This window comes from Triturus cristatus, chromosome 10, assembly GCF_964204655.1.
Source record: "Triturus cristatus chromosome 10, aTriCri1.1, whole genome shotgun sequence".
NCBI classification, from domain to species: domain Eukaryota; kingdom Metazoa; phylum Chordata; class Amphibia; order Caudata; family Salamandridae; genus Triturus; species Triturus cristatus.
In genome coordinates, this window is record NC_140593.1 from 368,737,810 (window position 1) to 368,764,393 (window position 26,584).

Sequence of the window (26,584 nt, forward strand, 5' to 3'; positions counted from 1 at the left end):
ATAACTTATATGTGAACTTTTATGCACTTTACGATTCATTTGTGTTCATCTTGTGGTTGTTACTTTATTAGCCTCCAGATCGAGTTTGATTGTAAAGCGCTCTAATATCCCGTGGGATCTTGTTCGCGCTATATAAAACTTTATAAATAAATAAATAAATTAAGCCACTGCTGAAAAAGGCACTAGCGGATGCCTTAGATCTACAAAACTACAGACCTATCTCTCTCCTCCCATGCTGCTCAAAGATTATGGAGACATTAATTAATAGACAACTCTCTGGATATTTAGAAAAAATAAGTTACTCGACCCTTCCCAGTCGGGATTCCGTGCATGTTCTAGCACGGAGTCCGCATTAACGGAAGTAACTGACACGATAAGGATGTCACTGAATAAAGGGACTCCCTTGATGCTAGTTCTTCTTGATCTTCGGCAGCCTTTGTCACCATCTCTCATGGAATCCTTTTGGATAAGCTATGAGAGATTGGTGTCAGAGTAATGGCCTTAAAATGGCTGCAAAGTTTTCTGACCAAACTAACACAATGTGTCCAGTTGGATACTTTTGTGTCACAGACCACGTTAGTGGACAAGGGGGTCCCGCAGGGATCCATTTTAAGTCCCACCTTGTTGAATATCTATGTGGCACCGCTGGACTCCATTATTAGATCCTGTGGGTTTGAGATGATCTCTTATGTGGACGATACTCAAGTGATCGTCCCCATTGAGTCGGACCCTGCAGTGACCAGAGAAAAGTTCAAAAACTGTATGCGTAAAATTGCCACATGGATGAGTAAGAACTTCCTTCAGCTCAACTCCAATAAAACTGAGATCTTGTTGTTTGGTAAAGCGGAGGAATTGTGGTCCCCTGAATGGTGGCCGTTATAACTCAGGGAAGCTATGACACCAAAAAAGTGGGCACGGAACTTGGGTATCCTAATTGATGATAAATTTTCCATGGAGGAACATGTGGAAACTATTTTGGGTACCTGCTTCAGAATAATGTGAATGTTGAGGAAAATCTTTCCCTGGATTCCTCTCATGACCAGGAAAACTCTTGTTCAGGCACTTCTGGTCAGCAGACTAGACTATGGAAACTCACTTCTAGTCCGAATCAGGGAAGATTTACTATCAAGATTGCAGGTAGTTTAGAATACAGCAGTCCGTCTTGTCCTCAACAAACCTGCACGCACCCTGTCACTAACTCTCTTGCGCCAACTGCATTGGCTTCCCATCAGGAAAAGAGCAGTCTTCAAGCTCCTATGCATAGTGTTTAAATCTCTTCAGGGGACGGGCCCTGCCCACCTCAAGAAGAAACTCGAGCTGTCCTTGCCCATACGTCAGTTGAGATCAAGCAACCGGAAATTGCCCTGCGCGCGGAGAATCAAGAAAGCCAAGATGGGCAGGCGTGCTTTTTCTCATCTAGCCCCCGTCCATTGGAACAGCCTACCAGATGAGATCCGAGCCTGTTCTAATCTGATACAGTTCAATAAATTGCTGAAAACTTGGATGTTTTAAGAATTGCTTTTTCATAGGAGACTGCTACCCAGGCCCCTTGGGGATGATTCGTTGCACCCTACAAATTATAATCATAATAATAATGTCATCTGTGGTGCTCAGCGCGTCTTGCTTTCCTCGTGACAGGCCAGAATTGCTTCTTGGAGTGCTCCCCATCCCACCATGGACAACTTATTAAAAATGGAGGCTCCATCCAGCACACTAAAGTAGATGAAATATGAACATTTTTATTAATTATGTGGTAATGAAACCTTCACTGTTTACCACCCACCTTTCACTATTCCTCATTATTGTTACCTAGCATAAGCTTAGTGCAAAAGCAGCATTATTTATTATGTTAAAGCAGGAAGCAACATGCAAAAGTAATAATGCACATGCGGCCTATTTGTGCACTTGTTTGAAAGCACAAAAGTTATTACAATATTGTATGATGAGGTGTTAATTCAGGCATGTGCAAAGCAATTCCCTTGTGTTTGTTGGTGTACGATAGGTTTACTAAGTCTATTTACTGTTAGTACGTATTATGGGGGTATTCATTCGAGTAGGATTCATTTTTGCGAAACCCTGTTCCATCACTGCCAAAGCTTCTATAGAGAGGCCATTAGCTCTTGTCCCACAGAGTACAATTCAGCACTTTGATTTGAATTGTTCCCCTTCATCCCAGCCATCTGTTTTACCATTCCATGGGAGGTAAGTGTTTTTGCTTACAAATGTTAGAATGCCTTCTAAATTCTTTTCTGCTATGGCTCTCCCCATTTTTAGACATGACGATCAGTCGAGACATGTTGAGGCATTTAATGCACCAGCTTCTCCTACACACTATACTTCACAAATAAGTGCAGTTCTCAACCTATTAGCGATTCTTTATTATGGAAATCTTTGTAGCACTTTTACCTTTCTGTCATTGCTTTCCCTTTTAGTACTTTAGTCTATATTTTATGTATATGTACTTGCTTCCTACACCCACCTGATTTTTAACACCCTAATGTCTCTTTGGGACTTTCCCTCTTTTTCTCTTAAAGGTTTTTTTATTTGCTTTTGTAACCTATACAGCAGTGGTGGTCGTACATATCAATTCACAGCATTACAACAAGTGGCCCCTCACAAATAGAGAAATATGTATGGCATAGTACAAAACGGTCTGTAATGGACAGCATGGGCATAATGGGTGTAATGTAAAGTGATGTTTAGAGGGTCAGAGGGGTCTGGCCATGCCTAACCACAATGCTGGCAACTGGGAGAAGGCTGGGGAAGAAAATGGGCATGGCACCATGGAGCTGGTGGCAGGTGTAGCTCTTTTGAGGAGTGATGGGGGAGGTAGGTTGTCTTGTTGATGAGGGTGTAAGCATAGCTCAAGATGGGGTGCCCGCTTTAAGAGGCCAGCTGTGGGGGTAAGTAAGAAGAAAAGAAAAAGGAGGGGAAGGGGTATGAGCGGGGAGGGGCGGAGCACTGTCTGGAGCAGTTAATATTGGACGTTGAGTGAATGGTAGCAGTCCGGAGGCAGCAGGTAATAAAACTAATGAGGGTTCTAATGGAGGCAGATCATCGTTGCTCACTCTCTGCTGAAAGTCCATGAGAAGGGAGTGCCATGGGGGGGGGGGGGGGAATGAGGCACTTATGATGGTGTCGGAATTATTCATAGACAAGGGCTTCTTCCTTCGCTGCACCCCATTTGCACAGTGCCCGATGCTATGCTTCCACCGACGGGGTGTTGGCGAGCGCCATTGGAGTGAGTGATTTTTGAGGAGGAGTGCTTGGGCTGCAAATGGGTGCACACCTTGTGTTTCCTCCTTCACCTCAAGATGCCTAAGGCTCATGCTTCCCACAAGTGCAGATCTGCAAGTTCCATGACCTCTTGCAGGGTAGCGTGTATTGTATGTCAGTAGCCTTGTAATGTTGTACATGACCATAGTATATGCTTGAGATCAGCATCTGGGGTGTGACAGGGGCAGCTAGCATGCACATTGAGAAATAGCAGTTCAGTTGGGTGGGGGTAAGGTACGCTCTGTGCAGCATAGAGAATTGAAGGTTTTTTAAGCAATAGTTCCATGAGACCTGTTGCGGGTGTTCTAGTGCCTGTTCCCACTCCTTACCATTAAGGGCCCTCCTAAAGTCCTCCTCCCATCTTTTCCTTAGCGCAGTGCCAGGGTCATCTAAAAAATCACTTATGGTCTTGTAAGTGATGAGGTGAAGGCCTGCACCCATTGTGAGTATGACCTGCAGGACTGGATGAGTAGTCAGCTCTGTTTCCAGGGTGCCACAGAGTGTGAGGCAGGTATCGTGAAGCTGCCTGTTTACAAGGAATTGACCCAGGGGAAGAGCGTGATCTGCGGCCAACTGAACAAAGGGAAGGAGTTGGCCCTCATCAAATAGGTTGCAGATTGTGTGCAATGAACGTGTTGTTCAGGCTGTCATATCTGCAGAGGAAAAGAAACTTGAAAGCGGAGGAGGCTGAACCAGGGTACGTTAGGGGCATATGCCAGCTTGCCATTGCAAGGAGCATACAAGCTCAAACAACTGTCACCTGTAAGGGCCAGAGGGTAGCACCTTTGGGAGGAGGAGATTGGGAGTTCTATCGTTGCCTCAGCGTGCAGAGTGGTTCTAGTTTCACCCATATTGTGTCCTGCATGAGAGCCACTGTAGTTGTGCAGCAAGATAATATGCTTCAAAAGAGGGGGCACTAAGTCCCCTTCAACCCCAAAAAAAGTTGTAACTTTTTAAGGGCGACACAATGCTGCTTGGTACCCCAGACAAGTGTGCATATGAGGGAATCTAGTTCAGGGCAATTTTACCAATAGGAGCAAGAGTGAGGGATTGCTACATGCGTAATTGTGATCAAAAGACTGCCAGGGACCAATGGAGGTTCCCTTCATACATGTCAAGAGGGGCATGATACAAACTGACACCCCCGTAATGAATTGCTTCTGAGCACCAACGAAGTTGCTCCTCACATAAGTATGTGGCGTGTGATGGTTGGTCGGGACATAGTGTGTAAATCGCCTACTTGGTTCAAGTAACCCGCAGTCCAGAAGCTTTAGCAAAGTTGTACAAAATGCAATGAAGTGCGGTGAGGTCTGATGTTATGCCTTGGAGGTATAGGAGCAAGTCATTTGCATATAACTAGGGGATATGGGTTAGAACTTCTAGGAATATGCACCATGTTTGGACCTCCCCTCGGAGCCGAATAGCCGGTGGCTCCATTGCTAGCAAACAGAGCAGGTGAAAGGGTGGGCACCCCTGACTAACTCCCCAGCCTACTGAGAAAGGTGCAGAAATGAGGCGGCTTAGCTGGATCCGAGATGGCAAAAAGAAAAACTTAAAATCTTGGGATCCTTTTCTCTCATACCATTAAACAATCAATTACTTTGAATTGTGACTCTATCCTTAATACTATTAAAGACAAAATTCATAAATGGTCTGTGTTACATTTATACTGGTGGGGAAAAGTAGATTTTGTTAAAATGGTTATTGCTCCAAAAATATTCCATCTATTATCCAAGATACCTACCCAACTTCCACTTAAGTTTTTATAAATCTTTAGACACGGTGATCTCCAAATTCAATTGGAATAATAAAGCACCTCCTATAAATTACAAAAAATTTAAAATTGCAAAATGTAATGGTGGTTTTGGTTTGCCAGATTGTTTTTTAATTATCGTAAAGCGTTTATATTTAAAACAAAGCGCCCTTTGGTTCACCAACACAGATATTAATAATGCTCCTTCACGGCTTCACATTGAAAAAAGTTTGGCATCACCTTTTCCGTTACTTACTTTACTTTCTATGTCTGCTTCTAGTACTTTATTGCGAAGATCTGCAATATTAAAGGCTAAAAAATTAATATTACAAGATGTAGATTCTCTATTCCAAACACATATTTCTCGCTCCATAAATATATCCTTATGGTAGAGTCCTAATATAAAGCTTCATCGGAACATACACTTTTGGAAGTCTTAGATAAATGCAGGTATCTTTTACTTAAAAGATATGTATCATAATAACTCTTTTTTTAGCTTTTGAAGAACTGCAACAGAAGTTTCATTTGCCCAACTCATATATTTCTAAATATGAGTTTTTATGTAATTCTGTCCTGTATTTATTTCCTAGCAATTTTCCAATGGGAAGTGTATCTGATGTAGAAACATATATTTAAGCAATTGCTTCTTCATCTCATGCTGTGTCAGTTTAATAAAACATTTAATAATTTTGATAAAAATAACAATCATTTTATCTCTTAATTTTTGAATAATGAAATCAATCCTACTTTATCTCAAGACTTATGGAAGAAAATTTGGATGAACAATGTCTCTGGATAGTTGCCAGTATTCTTATATCAAACTAATTATTTCATAATATTTAATTGTTTATGGACTCGGTTAAAAATGTTTAACGTAAAACTACTAAATTCTCCCACCAGTTGGCACTGTAATTTATCTCCAGGTTCACTTAAACATATGCGTTTTGAATGCAATATTGTCTTTAAGTTTTAGGAATGCAGTTTGGAATGTTATTATAAAAAATGTTCATTTATTAGATAAACCTTCATATAAATTGTTGATTTGTAAATCTGTATTACTTTCAACAAAACTGTCAGATTTAGATAATAAGTTATTTAGCTTCTCAATATCTGCTGCTTTCAGATCCATTACTACCAATTGGAAAGGTGCCAAATTATTATCAATACATGCATGGTGGCCATGGATAATTTTTACCAGAAAGGGAGCTAATTTGACTATGTTGGGTGTTGTTCATAATTCATCCACTTACCATTCGTTTTGGAATCCAATTGATAACTACATAGAATAATACTATTAATTGCTTTATATTATATATGAAGTTCAGTTTGTTAGATTTTAATATATGGCTCCATTACGTAGTACTTATTACCAGTAGTTATTGCTCCCCCCTCCCTTTTTATTTTTACATTTTAGTTTCTATCACACTACAATTCTCAATGTACAGGTGTAATTTTCATAAAATTTGATATTCCAGCTTAATGTTAATTCATCACTGCTCTTTTTTGTTTGGTCTATGCTTTATCGTAAACTCAATAAAATATTTTGAACTGAACTGAAGAATAGTAAATGTAGCCCCCAAGTCCAACACTTTCCATAATACGCTTAAGTTTGGAACAGGAATACTTAATGTATGTTACATAAATATGTTTTTTTATTTGGTCAAGTTGTTAAGTTTGGAGATAATCCCATGTATATATTATTTACTATTAATATAAAACTTATACTTTTCATTTGATTACCATTTTTGACTTTTTTTTTTAATCAAAAAAATAATTTTTATTGTAACACTTTTTATTGGAATTGATAGTTTCTCTGTTAAATACATATTATTCAAGTTTTCAAGTTTGCAATAATCAATGAGAACTTGATGTACATTTTTATAAACATTTTCATAAACATTTATATGCATATTAAGATTTTTTTAAAGCTTTTACATTTTTCAATTTTATTTTCTCAAAATGTTATATATTACAAATAATGCATTTAACTCAGTTTTGTATATACATTTCTTTTTGGGAATTTTCATTCAGTATTTGCTAATTTACAATTTTTATACATTTAGCTCATCTTTTAGAAAAAATCTTTCCATTTATTGATTTTATTGGGTTGCATTGTAAGAAAGTTATTTTTCATTTCCATTATTATATTATTTTTTGGGGGTGCCGTCTGCTCCGCAGGTTGTGGTTCCTCCTTGCTATTTTGGGGCCGATTCCGATCGTGTATTTTTTTTTCCCGCCCGACTTGTAACGGTAAATTTTTCCATACAAATCGTACAAGTCCCGTCCGACCTGTGAAGTACGATTCGTATGGGAAAAATACAACTTTACCCGATCCGATTTGTACAGATCGGCCCGATCCTTACAAATCGGATCAGGAAAGGTTGTTCCAGACGGACCCGGACACTTTTCCATACAAATTGTAAAAATGCAGTCCAACCGTACTAGTACGATCCGGACCGGCTTTCCGATTTACGATTTGTACGGAAAACGTTCCGTACACGGGGAATTCCATTACCCGCTACGAAGCAAACTTTGTACGACTCGTATCCTGGGAAAAGTTGTTCCCGGGGTGCGAGTCGTACAGGGGTATGAGTCGTACAGGCATACACCCCCGTGCATTGTATATGTACGGTGCGTACCCCAACATCGCGTATGTACTGTGCGTACCCCCAACGTCACGTACCCCAACATCGCGTACCCCAACATCGCGTATGTACGGTGCGTACATACGCAATGTTGGAGTATGCGATGTTGGGGTACGCGATGTTGGGGTACGCAATGTTGGGGTACGCAATGTTGGGGTACACAATGTTGGGGTACGCGATGTTGGGGGTACGCACAGTACATACGCGATGGGGTATGCGATGGGCTACGCGATGTTGGGGTACACAATGTTGGGGTACACACAGTACATACGCGATGTTGGGGTATGCGATGTTGGGCTACGCGATGTTGGGGGTACACACAGTACATATGCGATGTTCGGGTACGCACCGTACATACACAACGTACGGGGGTGCATGCCTGTACGACTCATACCCCTGGGGACTCTGCTTTTACAGCTGTTTTTGGCTCCTGTAAGAAAAGAGCCGTACAGAGTGCCGTAAGGGACGAATCGTACTTGCTGGGCTGGAAACCGTTGCTTAAATACATACAGACGTCGCGTGCAAGCTGTTCCGGATCAGAATCATCGGTTTATTTTAGCTGTATGGTCTTTTGTACGATTTGTATGGAAAGAGGCTTTCTGTACGAATCGTACTTCCTAGGTTGTAAGAAGAGTTTACCGGGTACGAATTGTACGGGAAAAACTCTCCATACAACGATCTGTACAGCCTTTTTCCAGGATTGGAATCGGCCCCCTTATGTGGTAAATATAACTATAATTTTAATCTAGTTTCAATATTTAATATGTCCAGACGAAGGTGGTGGAATGTTAGTATGGTTAGTATTCGTATTATTGTTTATTTTTTTGGTTAGCGTTTTTGCCAGAGTTGTTTCAGGTGCATGCAGCAGGTATAACTCTGTTTTATTGTATATGTATTGTTAGAAAGTAATTTATATTTTAACTACTGTTGGGTATTTTTACTTGTGTGTTAGCATTTATGTGGGGTATATTTGTTGTGTGGGAGAGATTTCGTGTTTTAGTTTGCAGGTTGTTTCTTTTGAAGTTGAAGTTCTATTTTTAGATGGTGGATGCATCAAATTAAATTTTTCACAAGGAAATATAATTGTGTTTTTTTTCACCAGCTGTTTTTGTATTTTTCCTTTATTGTTGTGGTTTTTCTGGAGCAGGGATACTTTTAGCACGCAAAATCATTTCTCTATAGAGTGTCTTATATTGCCTAAGTTGCCATTACTCTCTGTCTGCTTTAGCCTTAACATTCCATTGTCTCCAAGTCAAGCATCCTCTCCTTTTGTTCCTTTATGCATTGCCTTCTATGTCTTCTTTTACTTGCTTCTAATGGGTGTTAATTATGCAAAAGTGTTGTCAGCTGATTTCCACCCAAACACACACTTTTGGATTGCTGTAGATAAACCTTCCCTTAATTTATGTTTTTTTGCATGAAATTTGATTGTATCATTTATACATCTTGTCTAAACTATGCTCCTCCCCACTATGTAGGTCTCTGACACCCTTGTAGCCTAGTTCATGCTCAACAAGACCATGAATAAAAATACAAAAGCTCTTAACATTTCCTCAACATCTAGCTTCTGGGTGACTTCTTTACTGAAGTCTTTCTATTTTCCCATAACATGAATCATTATTAAGGTAGACCATCGAAATGATAGTATTTTTTTCAGAAGCCAAACAATAGAAGCCGCTATTGACTTATGAAAATCAGCCCAACAACCCTTGTTCTCTTCCTATTTTCATCTACATCCCATCCTCTCAACCACCCCACTAACTCCACAATTAGCCTCCTGCAGATGTTTCCTTCTCACACCCAAACATTACTTTTCATTCTTTTGAAGATTCAGTCAAAGGCGCAAGCTTTTTCCAATTGTATATGAATCGACAATCCAGGTCCATTTGAATACTTATTGTGTGGCTCTTACTAATCTCTTCACCTAAAATTGTGAGATTAACTGACTGCTTTCATGGAGGATCATACATGCCGCTTCAACGTACTGGGACACTTGAGCACTCAAAAACTGTCAATAGCATATTATGGGGACCTATCATCTGACTAAGTTATTTGGCTGGTTTGTAGCCTCTGCAATCAGTTTTCCAAGGCTGAGACATGCAATTTGTTTGTGTAGCTAGTTGTGCATAGTTGCTGCCTCCTGCTTTCCCCAATGAGGAGCTATTGCATGTCATGTTGTCAACAGAGCTGTACTACCTAATGTCATGTGCTACAATGTAGTGGGAAGCATTTCCATGTTGGGCAACCAGGTAGGGATAATGGTGTGTTTTAAGGTAAGGCAATTCCATATATCAAATCAAGAGATTCCAACTCTACTTCCCAATACTTTGTTAGCGTGAGTAACGTGTAGAATATACTTAATGGTGTTTGCACTCTCCACAACCTTACCAGCACCTTTCTGCATCCCTACTTGTCATCTTGACAGATTAGTCAGTGTGTGGCACCTGAGTAGTAGACTCTGCTTAGTCTATTCTCTGCCTTCCACACTTGTAGTCATCTTGATTGCCCTACAGAAAAGTTTCCCTTATTGTTTCTGTCAGTTCCACTTGTACTCTGGAAAGGTGCCGTCAGTGGTGCTATTGGTACAGAATACGTTTGTCCCCTTTTGGCTTTTATATATTCTTTAAACCATTATATTGCATTTTGTAATTCACATTGTGACCCTTTCACTCCTGAAATACTATCAATGGAATGTGTATGCAAACCTTCTGGTTTAGGCAGAAGATAGTTGAAGTAATAAACTCCTTCACATCAGTTGTCAATATAATTGTTGTTAAGAGCTCTTTTATTCATTTGCTAAAAGTTATTCCCCGTTCAAGTGTACTCAAAACAAAATCAAAATGTATGTCCCAACAGTTTGTGACTCTGTTTATTTTTGTTATAGCTGTTGTCGGTATTAAGGGAGGTGAAATATCTCAAAATGTTGAATCAGTCTCATATTCCAGGGACGGCTTTGAGGATCTATGCAAAGAGAGACACTTTTATGAAGGTTGGTACTTTATTTTGGCCGCATATTTATACCTTTTAGTGTATATTAAAATAGATAATGTTTGACTCATTGTAAAGTATCAGTATGATCAGAAATTTTTAATCATGAGAATATTGTCTACTCTGAAGTCAAAACATTTTTAGGAGTATCAGAAAATCAAGAGTGTTAAGGATTAAGAGTGAATATGGTTGAAGATGCTGAGGAACATTCTGAACTAATTATGTTCGGTGCTCACATCACGATTCATGCAGCAGAATTAAGGGAAAGGGAGGAGATGAATGCTAATCAATTTGAAAACAAATGTTCTGCTTAACTAGAAAATATGTTGGGGAATAGGTCTGTAGAGCATATGAGGTGTATTGTTTAATAATCAAGGAACTGCATGAACTGTTGGTAACATCATTAAACAAGTTTTAATTGTTTTAGATGGCAAACATTTAAATGGTTTGGTCTGCTAAGCACTGCATTAATTGCTAGTTCACAAATGTACTTGCAAGAAACGGTCTATGAACTACAGGTCTGCGCACCTGACATCACTAGAAGATAAAATTATTATAATCCAATATAAAGGAAAACAAAGGCTGATGCCTTAAAACAAGGAATTTCTGATTTCCCAATAATATGGCTACAGATTGGAAAGTCAAGGCAAGGAATAATTCTGCCCCGCCATACATGTATAATCATGATAAACCATACCAGATGGTTCACATCTTTGATAAATTCAGTTAGGCAAGGACATGTTGTCCTCCAACATACAACACATGTCGTTCCAGCTCCACTTCACAGCCAACCCCACACAAAGTAGCACTCATTTATAGACCACTTGGACCACGCACCAACTTCACCAACACCATCATAGGCTTCATCGCACCACTTGCCCTCAATGCTGGTAATTACATCCTTCTCAGAGACCTGATTCCACCAGGAAGATCATGCCAACCCCAACAATGCAAACAATGTACTCATTAAAGACCTTGGAAGACAGGGTCTCACCCAATGAGTAAAGGGACCTGCTTACATGATCGGACACCTCCTGGATACTATTTTCACCACTTTGGCAACATCTGAGATGATGAGCCCACACCAGTTCACTGGACAGACCCTCATCAATGCTCTCATCAATTTCAGCATCCCCTTCCTGGGTAATCTCACATGCACCACTTCCAAACCAGCCCACCAGAACTGTTGCAGAATCACTGACAGGGACTGGAACACCATCCTCAACATCCACTAACCGGAACACAGCAACAGCCTCTCAAAAGCCATCAAGGATTTCAACAGTTGGATTACCTCCTGCACTGACTCCCTGGCAACGTCAAATATAGCAATGCAACAAGATCAAGACCACAGGCCAGTTTGTACATGCAGCAACTCAGATTGATGAAACTCCACTGCAAACAACTGTAGCACAAATGGAGAATGTGCCTGGACAATGCAGACAGGAGCATGTTCAAATTTGCCCTAAGAACCTACCAACAAATGATCCAGACCACCAAAATTGCCACTTTTGCAGAGCGCATTAATGCCAGCACCCACAGAAGCAAAGAAATCTTTGAAATTGTGAAAAATGTCCCTTTGCCATCTGCTGCCTCCAACTCAATCACTCCCTCTCAAGACCTCTGTAACAATCTCTCTCAATTCTCCAGCAACAAAATCATCACTATTTACAGTAGCTTCAGCCCACAAATGGACCAGACTGACCTAACCAAGCACATTCAAATGTTATCAAAAGAACCACTGCTAACCACATGCCTGTCATCTCCCCAGAAGAAACCGCTGCCACCATAAAGCCCATCCATGCAGAGGCCCCATCGGATGCCTGCCTCAACATGCCTACTCCAGAGGACTGCAACCCATCAGGGATATACTCACACCAATTCTGAATACCTCCACCTCTCTGCGGACCCTTAAATGCTTGGAGAAAATCATTAACCTATAACTCACCAAATACCTCAGTGACCACCATCTCCACAACACCACTCAGTATGGTTTCAGACCCAACAACAACACAGAAACTGACTTATAGCCACATGGATGACATCTGCATGGCACTGGACAAAGTCGACATGGCGGCCCTCATCCTTCTGGACCTCTCAACAGCATTTGACAGAGGGCCTTATTAGGACTTTGGCAGTCCTCCTGCAGCACTGCCACCGCTTCATCCGCAGGAGGACCGCCAAAGCCGTGGTGTGCCCACTCGCCAGATTAAGATTTGAATCTAGGTCAGGCGGGTGGTGCTGCGGCACTCACGGCAGTGGGCTGTCAGGCTCATAGGAGAGCCCACCACCATGACAACGCCGACTGCATATTCCTGCACGGTGTGGTATGCATGCCACACAGTTAAGAAATGGGGGTGCAATTACAGGTTGGGCACAACATGTGCCCCCCCCCGCATGCACCTCCAGGCCCAGATTCAGCATGGTGCCCTGTTAGGGCCTCCTTAGTTTCCTCTCTGCCACCTTTTTCATGGCGGGCTCACCGCCATGAAAAGGGTGATGGACAGGCACCTCAAAATATGCTCAGTGGTGCCGCAGCAGTACCACCAGCATATTACTGCCCATTTCCAGACTGCCAGCACAGCAGGATTCTTGATCCCAGTGGAGCTGGCAGTCTCCTTGCAGTTCAACCACCACATAATACTGTGGATGGGCCTGCAGTGTTGTGGTAGTCGGACTGCCACCATGAATACGGCGGTCCTGTGGACCACCGTACTTGTAATCTGGCCCAGAGTCTCCCTACCCCCATCCTCATCCAACGTCTGCACGACATTGGAATCCAAGGAGAGACACTCTGATGGATCTGCTCCTTCCTGACTAGAAGGAACCAGTCAATCAGCCTGGCACCATACACCTCAGATGCCTGCAACCTCCTCTGCAGAGTTCTTCAAGGCCCTCCCTAAACCAAACCCTTTTCAATACATATATGATCCCTCTAGCCAGAATCAACATCTTCCACAATATCAACGTCCTCTCCTATGCTGATGACACACAACTCATTCTTTTCATCATGGACAAGACGCCCAGTACCCGGATCAAGTTGTTCAATGCCATCATGACTGAAACTGCCGACTGGATGAAGACCAACTGTCTTAAGCTGAACACTAACAATACTCAGGCACACTAATGTTTACCCACCAAAAGGGAAATTACTAAATTATTTTCCCTAGAGAGACTTCTACAGCTTTGCATCAAAGTTTGGGGTGTATCATGCCCATTGAAAATGTCATTATTCCTGCCCTTGACAAAAGTAAATCTCCAACCATATACAGTTTGGCAATGAAACATGAACGTTTGTGAATACCCACAAACTAACAGGGCATCACCACCCTTGAATATCCCTAGGAGTAGATCTACTCTTGTCTACTTTACACTGTGCTGCAATAATATTTTATGTGAGTATAATAATTGAGTGCAAGTTTATGATTTTTAGGTACAAAACTCGAAGACCAGCATTATAGATTGTACAAAGTTTTGACTTAATTGGATACAATACATAAAACAAATATTTGAGGGACTTCAATATGTATGAAGGTCGCCAAAAAGAAGCCTGAATCAGCCTGAGCAGTTCAGTGTCAAGGTTGACTGGCAGGGTGGTGATTGAGCATAGGTGAAAAATATGTTAGGCTATTTGAGGGAGAGAATACGTTTTCAGTCGTGTTACAGAAAATATGAAGGGCGGTAGCATTTCTGAGAGTCTTTGTGTATGATTCAAGGTAACTTGGTGAGGAAAAAGGTAATTTGTAAACATATTCACTTTGTGGAAACAGAATCTATATGACCATATAAATCAATGGGAATTTAAGAGTTAGTAATGTAGTGGCTGGTGGAAAATGAAATTGATTTGCCACAGGACCTGCCACGTTTACCAACTGCCAATGAAAGATGGATCCATAAACTCTGCCAGCTTAGGATGTTTGCTTCTTCAGAATGACCAATCTTGCTTTCAAACAATTATTTCTTTGAGGTGCTCCATAATCTACTCTGCATAGTGACTGTTTGACAGTGACAGTTTGAACCTTTATGTAGTCCTGGTATGTATGAGCCAACTGGATTATATAGTACAAATGAACGAAAATGTTTATGCATGTAGGTATTGAAAATGATTACTAAAAGTAAAGTTACATTGTCACTGGTTATGTCACCGACAGATTGAAAAATGCTAATTTATCAAATTTCTGTATTACTCCTTTGTATGCAGACATCCTCCAACAGATTTTGTGTGATCTTTCTTGACTTAAATCTGATACAGTTGTTACATTCACAACTAACCATCAGCCTCATTTTGCTTTTTGACATCAGTTCATAGGAAATCTAGATCTTGTGGTTCACTGGTACAACAACTTGAAACAAACCATCTTGGAAGTAGAATATCCATTGCTCGAAGGGGAGATGAAGAAGATTGATGAGCGTCTGAGAGAGGCTGAGGAATTCTTCACATGGAACGATGAGAGTTGCTGGGATTACATTGTAGAACTAAAGACTACAATTCATGACCTTCATCAGAGAGTTCAACAGTCCAAGGATAATATTATAGCAATACGGAAATTAATGAAGAGATGGGCAGAAAGTCCTTTGTTTTCAAGAAAGGATAACCGAAAAGATACCTTATTGACTCTTGATGAGAGACCAGAGAGACATAAAAAGTACTTGACCATACAAGAGGATAGCTGCACAATACAGAAACTTGTCCAGGTACCAATGAAAAATCCATTTTGAACGTGTATTGAGCTTATTAGGTGTCTTTTACTAAATGTGTGCGATAAAGCAAAACATATGAAGATATATTTTCCTCAAGACTCACAGTGCATGGCGATATTTGCATATGTATGCTGCTCCAAATAATGTTCTTTTATATTTGTATGCGTTAAGAACGGAGAAAACCAATGTGATATTTGTTTAATAGAGAGTCTAACTATTCTTCTGTGTTTTGCTTTATTTATTTATATAGCACAATAGAAAATAATATTTTTAAAAGGGCTTTTTAGTTCTACTATTAACCCCTTCCCCGCTCATGACGGAACCGTTCCGTCATGAGCCACGGTTGCCGTGTGCTCATGACGGAACGGTTCCGTCATGACAATCCTGTTGGCGGCCGCTCCGCCTGCGCGGCGCTGTTTCCCCGCCTGTGCGGGGCGACAACGCAAATGGGCGGAGTCATGACGGAACCGTTCCGTCATGAGCACAGCTCAACTGTGGCTCATGACGGAGCGGCTCCGTCATGAGCACAGGCCCACCGCGCTGCCCCCCTGCCCCCCCCAGCACTGCAGCGGAATGTCCGCAGCAGCGAAGGGGTTAAAATCAGACTTGAGCATTCTGTAACCGATTCGGTTGTTACATCTGTTGCGATAAGAAAAACTAATGTTGGATTACAGTTTCATTAAATGTGTTTACATTTGAAATGTCATTCACCAAAGGTCAGTAGACTGCTTTAGCCTGAAAAAGAGATGGCATAACTGACGACATCCTATCTTGTAAGACATCACTACAGCACCAAAGGCACAACTCATTGCATCATTGATGACATCATTTATATGGCTTCCTTACACCTTTAGTTACATCAACAATTAGCTGGTCTTCACGTAACAAAGGAATACGTAACAAGTGAGGGAGGACATGGAGAATGGGAAAAGAAGAGCTTCCTCAAGGAGCTAGATGTTTATCAACATTGTAAAACTTTGTAAAGATGAAACTTTGCAGTTTACATTATAAGACTTAAACTTATTAGACAGTTTTTCAAAATCATTAGACAGGGTTGCAAATTAATATTTGTTCTTTTCCCTGATACTTAGAGACCTATTAAAATCCTCTCTCCGCTTTAAAGCTTTTGTTAAAGGAGAATACAGAAGTAATAAACCAACAGTTAACATTGAAGCTATCACAATTAATCCATCAAAGAACTGCAGAACGTCCATGAAGGAAGAGAATGTAAATAGTACATCAATCAAGACGTCCTGAAGCTATATTTTAACAAACATAAAGAAAAACACAAATACTTAACTCAAATAACCGATAATATATACACACACAAAATAAACTGCAAAAAAACAGGAGTGAAGACAATTGGGGAAAAAATGAAGTTCCTCCAGCCATTTCCATATGTTCTCAAGGATATGTAACATAGAGTTGTGGCATATATAGCCTTAGATAGGCTTAGTGCCTAAAAATAAAACTTTATTATCTTTGTATGTTGACAATATATGTTTTCATTTAGGAAAATACCTCTAGTTAGACACTCTACCTCTATTGCAATTATGGTGGCTATTTTAAAATGGAAATGTGATATAATGTAAACCTCCCACCACCACCAAGAGCTATTACCTTTAAACGAACTGGAGCCCTCTCACCACAGAAGACACTGCCAGAATTATGCAGACCATCCATTGAGGGTCCCCCAGCCACCTCTGCTGTCACCACATGTATAACCTGGAAAGAACACCTGATCAGTGCCAACCTCACCCCCAAAAACTCCTCCAAACTTAGCTGTACTTTCCCAGATAGCTGGAAACATGCAGAAGTCACAGCCCTCTTGAAGAAACCCTCGACCAACCCGAAAGAACTCAGCAACTAGACACCTATCACGCTTTTTCTATTCCTGGTCAAAGTCGTGGAGAAAGAGATCAGCAGGCAACTTTCTACTAATTTAGAACAGCCCTAACTCCTGGACTCCACCTAGTTAGGGTTCCACAGCATGGAAACTGCCCTCCCGGTAGCAACAGACGTAATCTGATCCATCATGGTCAGAGGGGAACCACCACCCTCATCCTGCTTAATTTCTTGGTGGCCTTGGATACAGTCTCCCATGGAGCCTCATTACTAGACTCCAGGACTCAGGATTTCAAGCATCCACCCAGAGTTGAATCTCGTCTTTTTTCTCCAACAGACCTTAATGGGTCAGACTCTTCCCCATACACCTCTAAACACAAGAAGTTCATCCGCTGAGTCCTCCGGGCTTCTCCCTCAGCCCAGCCCTGTTCAACTTGTACATGACACCCATCACCTGCATCATAAGACCCCACAGCATCAACATTGTCTCCTACGCCGATGACACTCAGCTCATCCTCTCCCTCACTAATATGAAAACCACCACCAGAACCAGTTTCACCTCCTACATGTTCAACGTGGTCATCTAGATGAAAGAGATCTGTCTTAAACTCAACACAGACAAAACGCTTATCCTGATCTTTGGAAACATGAGCTCCCCCTGGGACTCCATCTGGTGGCCAACCAAATTTGGTCCCCCACCCACCTCCACAGACCACACCAGAAGCCTCAACATTATCCTAGATGACAAACTCATTATGAATAAACAGGTCAATGCTATGATCGTTTCCTGCTGCCTCATCCTCAGTATGCTTCACAAGATCTTCAAATGGCTCCACACAGGACGCAGGCCCTCATACCCAATAGACTCGACTACGGCAATGCACTCTGTCCCCATGTCCAACCAACTCCTGCAAAGATTCCAGACCATTCAAAACACTGCAGCCAGACTCATCCTTGGTGTCCCCAGAAGTACTCACATCATCCCCTACCTCACGAACTACACTGGCTACCCATCCAGAAACGTTGCCAATTCAACCTGCTCATCTATGTCTACAAAGCCCTCCAAAACACCAGTCCAGCTTACCTCAACAGACTTCAACGCTACCAATACACCAGACAGCTACACTCCACCTCACACTGGCCCCCTGCATCTGCAGAAGCCAGACAGGAGGGTGTGCCTTCTCCTTCAACACCACCAAGAACTGGTATGAACTTTCTTAACACATTATGACAGCTACTTCACTCCTTACATTTCCACAAGAAACTGAATACCTGTCTGTTCTACTAGGAGCACCCCCAAGCCTACATTCCTGCTCCAGCATCTGGATCCCCACATGTGTGATAAGCTGGGCCATGCAAATAGACATAACATAACTTTGAACATTCACATCATCTTTTTTTAACAAATCACCTCATTGACATTGTTAATTGGTCCCACAACTTCATGGATCAAGAAAAACGCCTCCTCATCATGTAAATGAAGGATACTCGAACATACTTTTATGGGAAAAAAACTTTCTACGGATTACTCACCTCATGAAATATCCTTCCAGGCTTCAGACTGGTTGGAAAAGCAGCAATGTCTCCCCAGTCTATGCAGCCTACGTTCTGCCATCGGATGGGATGACATCAGAATGTATAAGGTGCCAACCCTCATGCAGGCATCAGGTCTTGTTGGAGCTCTACTGGTTTTCAACAACAAAATTCCTCAGCACTTTAACAGCTACTAAGGCAAACATCACCTTTAAAAGTTTTAGTAGTTACGTCGGGTCACTGATGCCGCACAATGTCATTCTCGGCCCTGCATGGTACCTGCATGTGATGTCTGGAATCAGAGAATGACAAAGCAGCATGTGATTCTTGTGACTTTTTTTCATCCAAAGGCCATCAGGGAGGGTTGGAGAGAGTGTTGTTTTTGGGCAATGCACACAGAGGAGACACATAAGTACTCTCCTTCACCCACAGGTAATTAATAGGTAAGGAAACAACTTTGCAAGAGATTTTCGCTCAAGAACACAAAAACCAGGAAGGAGAAGTCCTCTTCTTCCTAGAGGAAATGGATTGTTGAGAGTTTCAACACCATTCCCTAATGCCAAACTCCTTGTCAGGTGAGCTCGATGTTGAAAAGGATTGAACCAGTGTTATTGGTCTATCGTCACTGACTTCCCTCAGATCAAGGTCTTTTGCATGGCTTTGTCTGCATGGTTTTGGGACAATCTGAGCTGACCCCCAAAGGGTACAACATTCTAGAGGGAACTCCCACAACTCTGACCCATATTTTATATTTTTTAACACAAACTTTATTGCATTTTCATAAACAAGCAAGCGCTGTTATATGGCAGTTAATATTGAAACCTTATTTCCACATGATCCACAAATCAATAAAATCAATTGCATGACAGTTATAAAAATATGCAGGATTAATTGAAGGGCAAGGAGCCAGATTTACATTTGGTATTGAAACAGCAGTTAATGCAATCCTTAATACAATATCAAACAACACCAGCCTGCCCCACCCCCCCCCACCCTGACATTGTCTCTGCATAAATAAGTATGTACGTGCTGTGTAAATGGATCACAATAGAAACAATAGAAATAATACAGCATGGGCTTTGGTGGGGTGAGTAGTTGGAGCTAGTCTGTGACATGTAGTGACACATGTTAACGTATCTGGGTGGTGCAGGTAAGTACACAGGGACAGCATCTCTTTTGGGCCATCAGCGGTAATAAGTTCGGAGGGTCAGGTCCTCCCACAGATAGGGCATCGCCAATAATGATGATTAGTCCTCACTGGACTCCTGTGCTTTGAAGGATTCTAAGAGTGCATCCCATTTCAATGCTATGGGTCTCTTTCACAAGCCTCTATGTTCCTCCCATCGCAAGGCATCACTTTCCGCAAGTCCCAAGCACTTCACCTCCGTCTGCCACTGGGCCACCAGGGAAGCCATTGAAGACTTCCAGCCCGGTACCCATAGACATTTAGCCAGTAAGAGCGCTATGTCTGTTAAGCGCGCTATTACCCTAGCTCCCTTGGGCGGAGTTTATAAGCCACTATTTGCCAGTGATTCTGGTCATCCAGTCTGCTAGTGCACCTTGGATGTCTACCCAGTGAGAAGATAGTGTTAGGACAGGCCCACAACATATGCAGATCAGCGTCTGGAGCCCGACAGTGGGGGCATGGAGGGGATACTGCAGGAAACAGTGTATAGTATGTACGGTGTAAGGTAGGCATCACAGCTCTGACCCAGATGTCTCCCTAGGCAGTCCTGCCACAGGATCTGGCCATGACATTGAAAAAACAGTTGAAGCCTGCCAAGGCATTAGGGCATTCTATCGCATTTGGTCAGAACTTCCTTCGACACAGGCCTACACACCCTAAGATGATGATGCTCTTGAAGCCATCTCTGTCGGAGGAAATAATTTGTGTGGCAAGAGAGATGAGATTCACTTTGATGGAAGAGGTGTTTGGATCCAATTCCAAGGCCTGCTAAATAAAGATAAGTACTATGGTCAAAAAGAAAATGGCCAGCAAGAGGCTGGAGATCTCCTTTCCCACTATAATACTGATTTTCACTTATATCTGGACTTGCAGAATATGAATGACCTGAACACTTCACAAGAAGAGGACATCCCTTACCCCTGGACATATTTAAAAGGAAACTTTCCCATTTATGACTGTAGTTCAAAAATCTGCTTGAAATTGACCTGGTCTTCTCAGATTGTGAGTTCTGACATTTGGTGGAGATCTCATATTCTTGCTCGTCAGTAGAGAAGTCAGTTTTCCCATTCATTGAGGACCTTCTTGATTCCTGTCATGTCCTCTCCACTAATCTGAAAGTCTGATTGTTGAAATGTCCTCCTTGAAGAAAACCCAAACGAGTTCCCCGCTGCACCTCCCAGTAGAGAGTTAACAAAACCTGACTGTATGGGGCGTAAAGAATTTGCTTCTGGCAGCCTTATTCACTGCAGTGAATCGTACTTGCATTCTGGGACATTATTTTTATGCTGTGTGATATTTTCGGAATGTAGTGATCACCTTACTAGAACACATGAGAAAGCACTTTCATACCTGGTTAATGACAAACTGAATGCGTCCAAATTGATGTTGAAGTGTTTTCTAGTTCTAAAGATTGAACTTTTTTAGAACGTCTTAATATCATCCTGACATTGTAATCTATGAGAAAAAATGGTTAGCCCTTGCGAAGATGCTACAATATCTTAGGCAGATAGCATTTTGAAGTGACTCACTTGTAAAGAAACTGATCCATGTTGATCATTAAATAGAAGAGGAAACACAGAGCCCCACAGAAATTCCTGTTCAGTGTGCACAAGATTAAGCACAACTGATCCTGATCACCCCAGTCTGAGCAAGGAGTATGTAGTATGATGATCTGTTGGCAATCAGTATTCAGACACACCTTCCTCTCCTGCACAAGCTGGACTTGCTGTCCAGCTGAATGGTCAGGTACTCCACTGCAATCCTCAAATGCTGAAACTACAAGCTTTGAAGATTAGTGGTGCGATCTAGAATTCTTGTTCTACCTGTTGAAGTTGCAGACTTCCTCCTGGTGGACAGAAAAACCCCTACGAAATCAGTTAACTCGTGTTGCAGTGAAAAATGTGTTAAGCTTACTGAGTCAGATGGCTTCCGTTCAATTCAATCTCACCTTCTGATGTTCTGTCACTTGCACAACAGGGCCTGGCAGTGGCTACAGTTAAAGGTTTTTTGGCTGCCTTGCCCGACATCATGTGTTTTTCTGACCTTCTATCCCTATTTCAATCACCGTTAGTGACATGTTTTCTAGAAGGTTTGTTTTATTTGTTTCCACCCATTCTGTTTATTTTTCCTCACTGGGAATTGTATCTGGTCTTAACCACAGGGCCGGACTGGGAACCAAAACCGGTCCTGGAAAAGTGTTCGGCTGACCCCCCGGGGGTTGGGCGTGAGGCTGTTTGCCAGGGCCAGTTTTGGCCGAATTTGTTACTGGGGCCGATATTGCAGCTATGCTGCTAAAACGGCCCTGCAACAAAACTGGCCCCACCCTAGCGGCCCACCGGGGAAATGACCGGTGCCCGCTACGGCCAGTCCGGCCCTGCTTAACCATCTTGATGGCATTACTATTCAATCCAATGCATAGTTGTCCGTTTTGGCTTCTTACCTCAAACAGTTTTGTTAGTGTCAGTAACTTCATCTCAGAAAGGTTAGAGACTGTATTCCCTCTGTTTATCCACTTTTCACATTGATCCATTTGGATAAATTCTTTGGAACGTTTTTTCCCATGGTGGTATCTGCATTTCATATGGGCCAGTCAATAAGCCTTCCAACTTTATTTCTTCCCCCTCTTCCAGCCAAGGAGGGGGAACAGCTAGACAACTACAGGGAGTATCCTATTCCATTACACTACTGCCTTCAGTCTCAAATGTGAGGTGCTGGGTTCTTTTCCTGGATGAACGACTCCTCAGCCCCCGACATCGCCATAGCCATCCCGGACGGCTACAAGATCATCAGGAGGGATCGCAACAACCAGACCGGAGGGGGCATCGCCATCGCTCACAAAAGCACCATTCGCATCTCGACTGACTCCACCGACGCATTCAACACCGCCGAATACCTGCACTTCCAGATCCACACCGACCCCAAGACTACCCTCAGAGGCACCCTCATCTACAGACCCCCGGGACCACGCGCACAGTTCTGCAAAGACATTACGGACTTCATCAGCCCTCACGCCCTCCCCTCCGCCGACTACATCCTCCTCGGGGACCTCAACTTCCACCTGGAGAACAACAACGACCGCAACACGACCACCCTGCTGGACAACCTCGCCAACCTCGGACTCCAGCAACTGGTCAACACCCCCACCCACTACGCCGGCCACACGCTCGACCCCCTCTTCTCTTCCAGCAAGCACGTCACCTTCAGCCACTGCACCGGACTCCACTGGACTGACCACAGCTGCGTCCACTTCAGCTTCAAGAAGAACACGGTCCACCACCACCCGAAGCAGGTTCCCCACAGAAACTGGAGCAAGATCACCGTCAACCAGCTCACCACCTCCCTCAGCCAGAATCCACCGGTCAGGACAACGGACCCTAACACAGCAGCCCTCGACCTCACGCAATGGCTGACCTCCTGTGCCAATGACCTCGCCCCACTGAAGAACCCACTCACCAGGCCCAGAAGCAAGAAGGCCCCCTGGTTCACCGACGAACTCAAGGACTCCAAGAAGGCCTGCCGCACCCTCGAGAAGGCCTGGCTCCTCGACAAGACCACCGACAACATGACCGCCCTCAAACTCGCCACCCGCAGACATCACCAGCTCATCCACACCACCAAGAAGAAATCTTTGAAGGAACGACTGGACAAGAACGCCCATGACAGCAAGGAGCTCTTCAACATCGTCAATGAGTTCTCCAACCCCAGCACCGGCAACAACGACATCACTCCCTCGCAGGACCTCTGCGACTCCCTCGCCTCGTACTTCCACCGCAAGATCGCCGACATCCACAACAGTTTCGGCGCTCCACCCCCGCACCCATCGACCGAACCTACGCACCCCGCCGCTATTCTCCAGACATGGACCAAAGTGACCCCCGAAGACACGACACGCATGATGAACACCATCCACTCCGGTTCTCCGACCGACCCATGCCCCCACCATGTCTTCAACAAGGCCGCCTCTACCATCGCACCCCACCTCCGAGACATCATCAACGCCTCCTTCGACACAGCCACCTTCCCGGAGAGCTGGAAGCACGCCGAGCTCAGCGCACTACTGAAGAAATCAACAGCGGACCCAACCAACCTCAAGAACTTCCTCCCAATCTCGCTCCTTCCATTCCCTGCCAAAGTCATCGAGAAGGTCGTCAACAAGCAGCTGGCCGCCTTCCTCGAGACGAACGGATCCCTCGACCCATCGCAATGCGGATTCAGAGCCAACCACAGCACCGAGACCGCCCTCATCGCAGCCACCGACGACATCCGAGCCCTGCTCGACAAAGGTGAAACAGCGGCACTCATCCTCCTTGACCTCTCCGCAGCATTTGACACTGTCTGCCACCGCACCCTAGTCCAACGCCTCAACGACACTGGCATCCAGGGGAATGCTCTGGAATGGATCATCTCATACCTCTCCGGCAGAACACAGAGAGTACGCCTCCCTCCGTTCTGAGGCCACCGAAGTCATCTGCGGCGTCCCGCAAGGATCGTCGCTCAGCCCTACTCTCTTCAACATCTACATGAAACCCCTCGCTGCCATCGCACGCCAACACAACCTCAACATCATTTCCTACGCCGATGACACCCAGCTGATTCTCTCCCTCACCAGAGACCCCGACACCGCCAAAACCGGCCTACACGAAGGGATGAAAGATGTCGCCGAATGGATGAACATCAGCCGCCTGAAGCTGAACACGGACAAGACAGAAGTCCTCATCCTGGGACCGTCGCCCTTCGCATGGGACGACTCCTGGTGGCCCCCGGCCCTGGGCACCGCACCCAAGCCAACGGACCACGCACGCAACTTGGCCGTCATCCTGGACTCCTACCTATCGATGACCAGACAAGTCAACGCCGTCTCCTCATCTTGCTTCCACAACCTCCGCATGCTCCGCAAGATCTTCAGATGGATCCCGACCGAGACCAGGAAGACTGTCACCCAGGCCCTCGTCACCAGCAGACTAGACTACGGAAACACCCTCTACGCCGGTACAACAGCCAAGCTTCAGAAAAGACTTCAGCGTATCCAGAACGCCTCCGCCCGTCTCATCCTGGATGCCCCCCGACGCAGCCACATCTCGAGCCACCTGAGAGACCTGCACTGGCTCCCTGTCAACAAGAGGATCACGTTCAGACTCCTCACCCATGCACACAAATCCCTCCACGACCTGGGCCCAAGTTACCTCAATGACCGCCTGACCTTCTACACGCCCACCCGACAGCTACGATCCGCGAACCTCGCCCTCGCCGTCGTCCCTCGCATCCAGAGAGCTACCGCCGGAGGAAGATCCTTCTCCTACCTGGCGGCTAAGACATGGAACTCCCTGCCCGTCCACCTGCGGCTGACCCAGGACCACCTCGCCTTCAGGAAACAGCTCAAGACCTGGCTGTTCGAGCAGTAGCAGACCCCCTCCCCCAAGCGCCTTGAGACCATTCCTGGTGAGTAGCGCGCGATATAAATTCCATGATTGATTGATTGATTGATTGACTTCCTTGATTCCCCATCACTACTTAATCCCACTTTTCAAGGGGGTTATTACTTTAAAACTCATTCCTTAGGTCAGGAATTTTCAGGAAGATGCATCTTCTGCCAAAAAAGATACTTACCTTCTCTAACAATATTTCTGGTGGCTACATAATTTGTCTGCAAGCATGGACCATGTTAACATATATCAAGGCCTGGAATGCATGTTAGCACGGTCAAACACAGATAAAAAGTGATGCATGTGGTTGTCAGTGATGTCAGTCACCCTTTCATTTTTGAGTATGGCATTTTGCTGACTCTTACTTCCAAGTAGCGATTGGCAAATAAGTCTGTTTCTACAATTGCAGCTGATGAGCTTCCAAATGTACACCGTGGTGGGAAACCCACATAGGATTCTGTAGGAAAGTGGATTATTGTTTACAGCGGACAAGCATGTACGTCAAAGGATAAGGCATCCACATGATAAATGTCACCCAAAATAAATAAAAATAAACCTCTGCTTAATCTCTAATGTGGCACAAAATAGTCAGGCTTAAATCAAAGGCAATTTGTAAAGGTTTTAAGCATTGCATAAGCAGTAGAAAAAGACACACAATAAACACCTCAACCAATTTTACAATAAACAGAATTATTTTTTAGAAACAATATTATTGATTTTGAAAACAAGATACACCAATAAATAAAAGAAAGAATTACTTCCCAATCAAACCACACTATCAAACACGCCCCCATTCTCCAGCATATTGCGAAGGAGCTGGAACCCCTCCAGGCAAGGCTTCCAGCATAGAGGACAGGCCATAATACTCCACCATTTACCCCACGTTTTATGGAATTTTCAAGGACAACCTCTGGCAATATGAATTGTCTCTACCTGTTTGGCACACCAGTCCATGCCGGATCTCCACACTGTCTTGCTAGGCGGGCGTGGGACCTTCCAGTTATTTTCTGTGTCTCTTTTGACCACCAGTATTGCCAGACCAGTAAATGTTCTATCACCCCTTGAACCCCCTCACTCATCCAGTAGACCCGGGAGGGCTACTTTGGGAGTCATTGTGACATGTCTACCCAGGATGCTAGAGAGGGACAAGCCAATCTGACTCAAATACTTGGCAATCACAGGACACTGCCACATCATATGAAAGACATTTGCACCAGGGTAGGAGAATCAGATGCAG

The 26,584-nt window shown here is 43.6% G+C and overlaps 1 protein-coding gene across 1 annotated transcript in view; it reads left to right on the plus strand.

The window, feature by feature from the left end:
• DNAH11 (dynein axonemal heavy chain 11) overlaps nt 1–26,584 on the plus strand; it is a 3,007,685-nt gene that overhangs the window by 809,675 nt on the left and 2,171,426 nt on the right. Inside the window, exons 13-14 of the mRNA XM_085631597.1 lie at nt 10,559–10,663; nt 14,962–15,354. Of these exons, the coding sequence (XP_085487723.1) occupies nt 10,559–10,663; nt 14,962–15,354 (498 nt within the window). The remainder of the gene's footprint in view (nt 1–10,558; nt 10,664–14,961; nt 15,355–26,584) is intronic.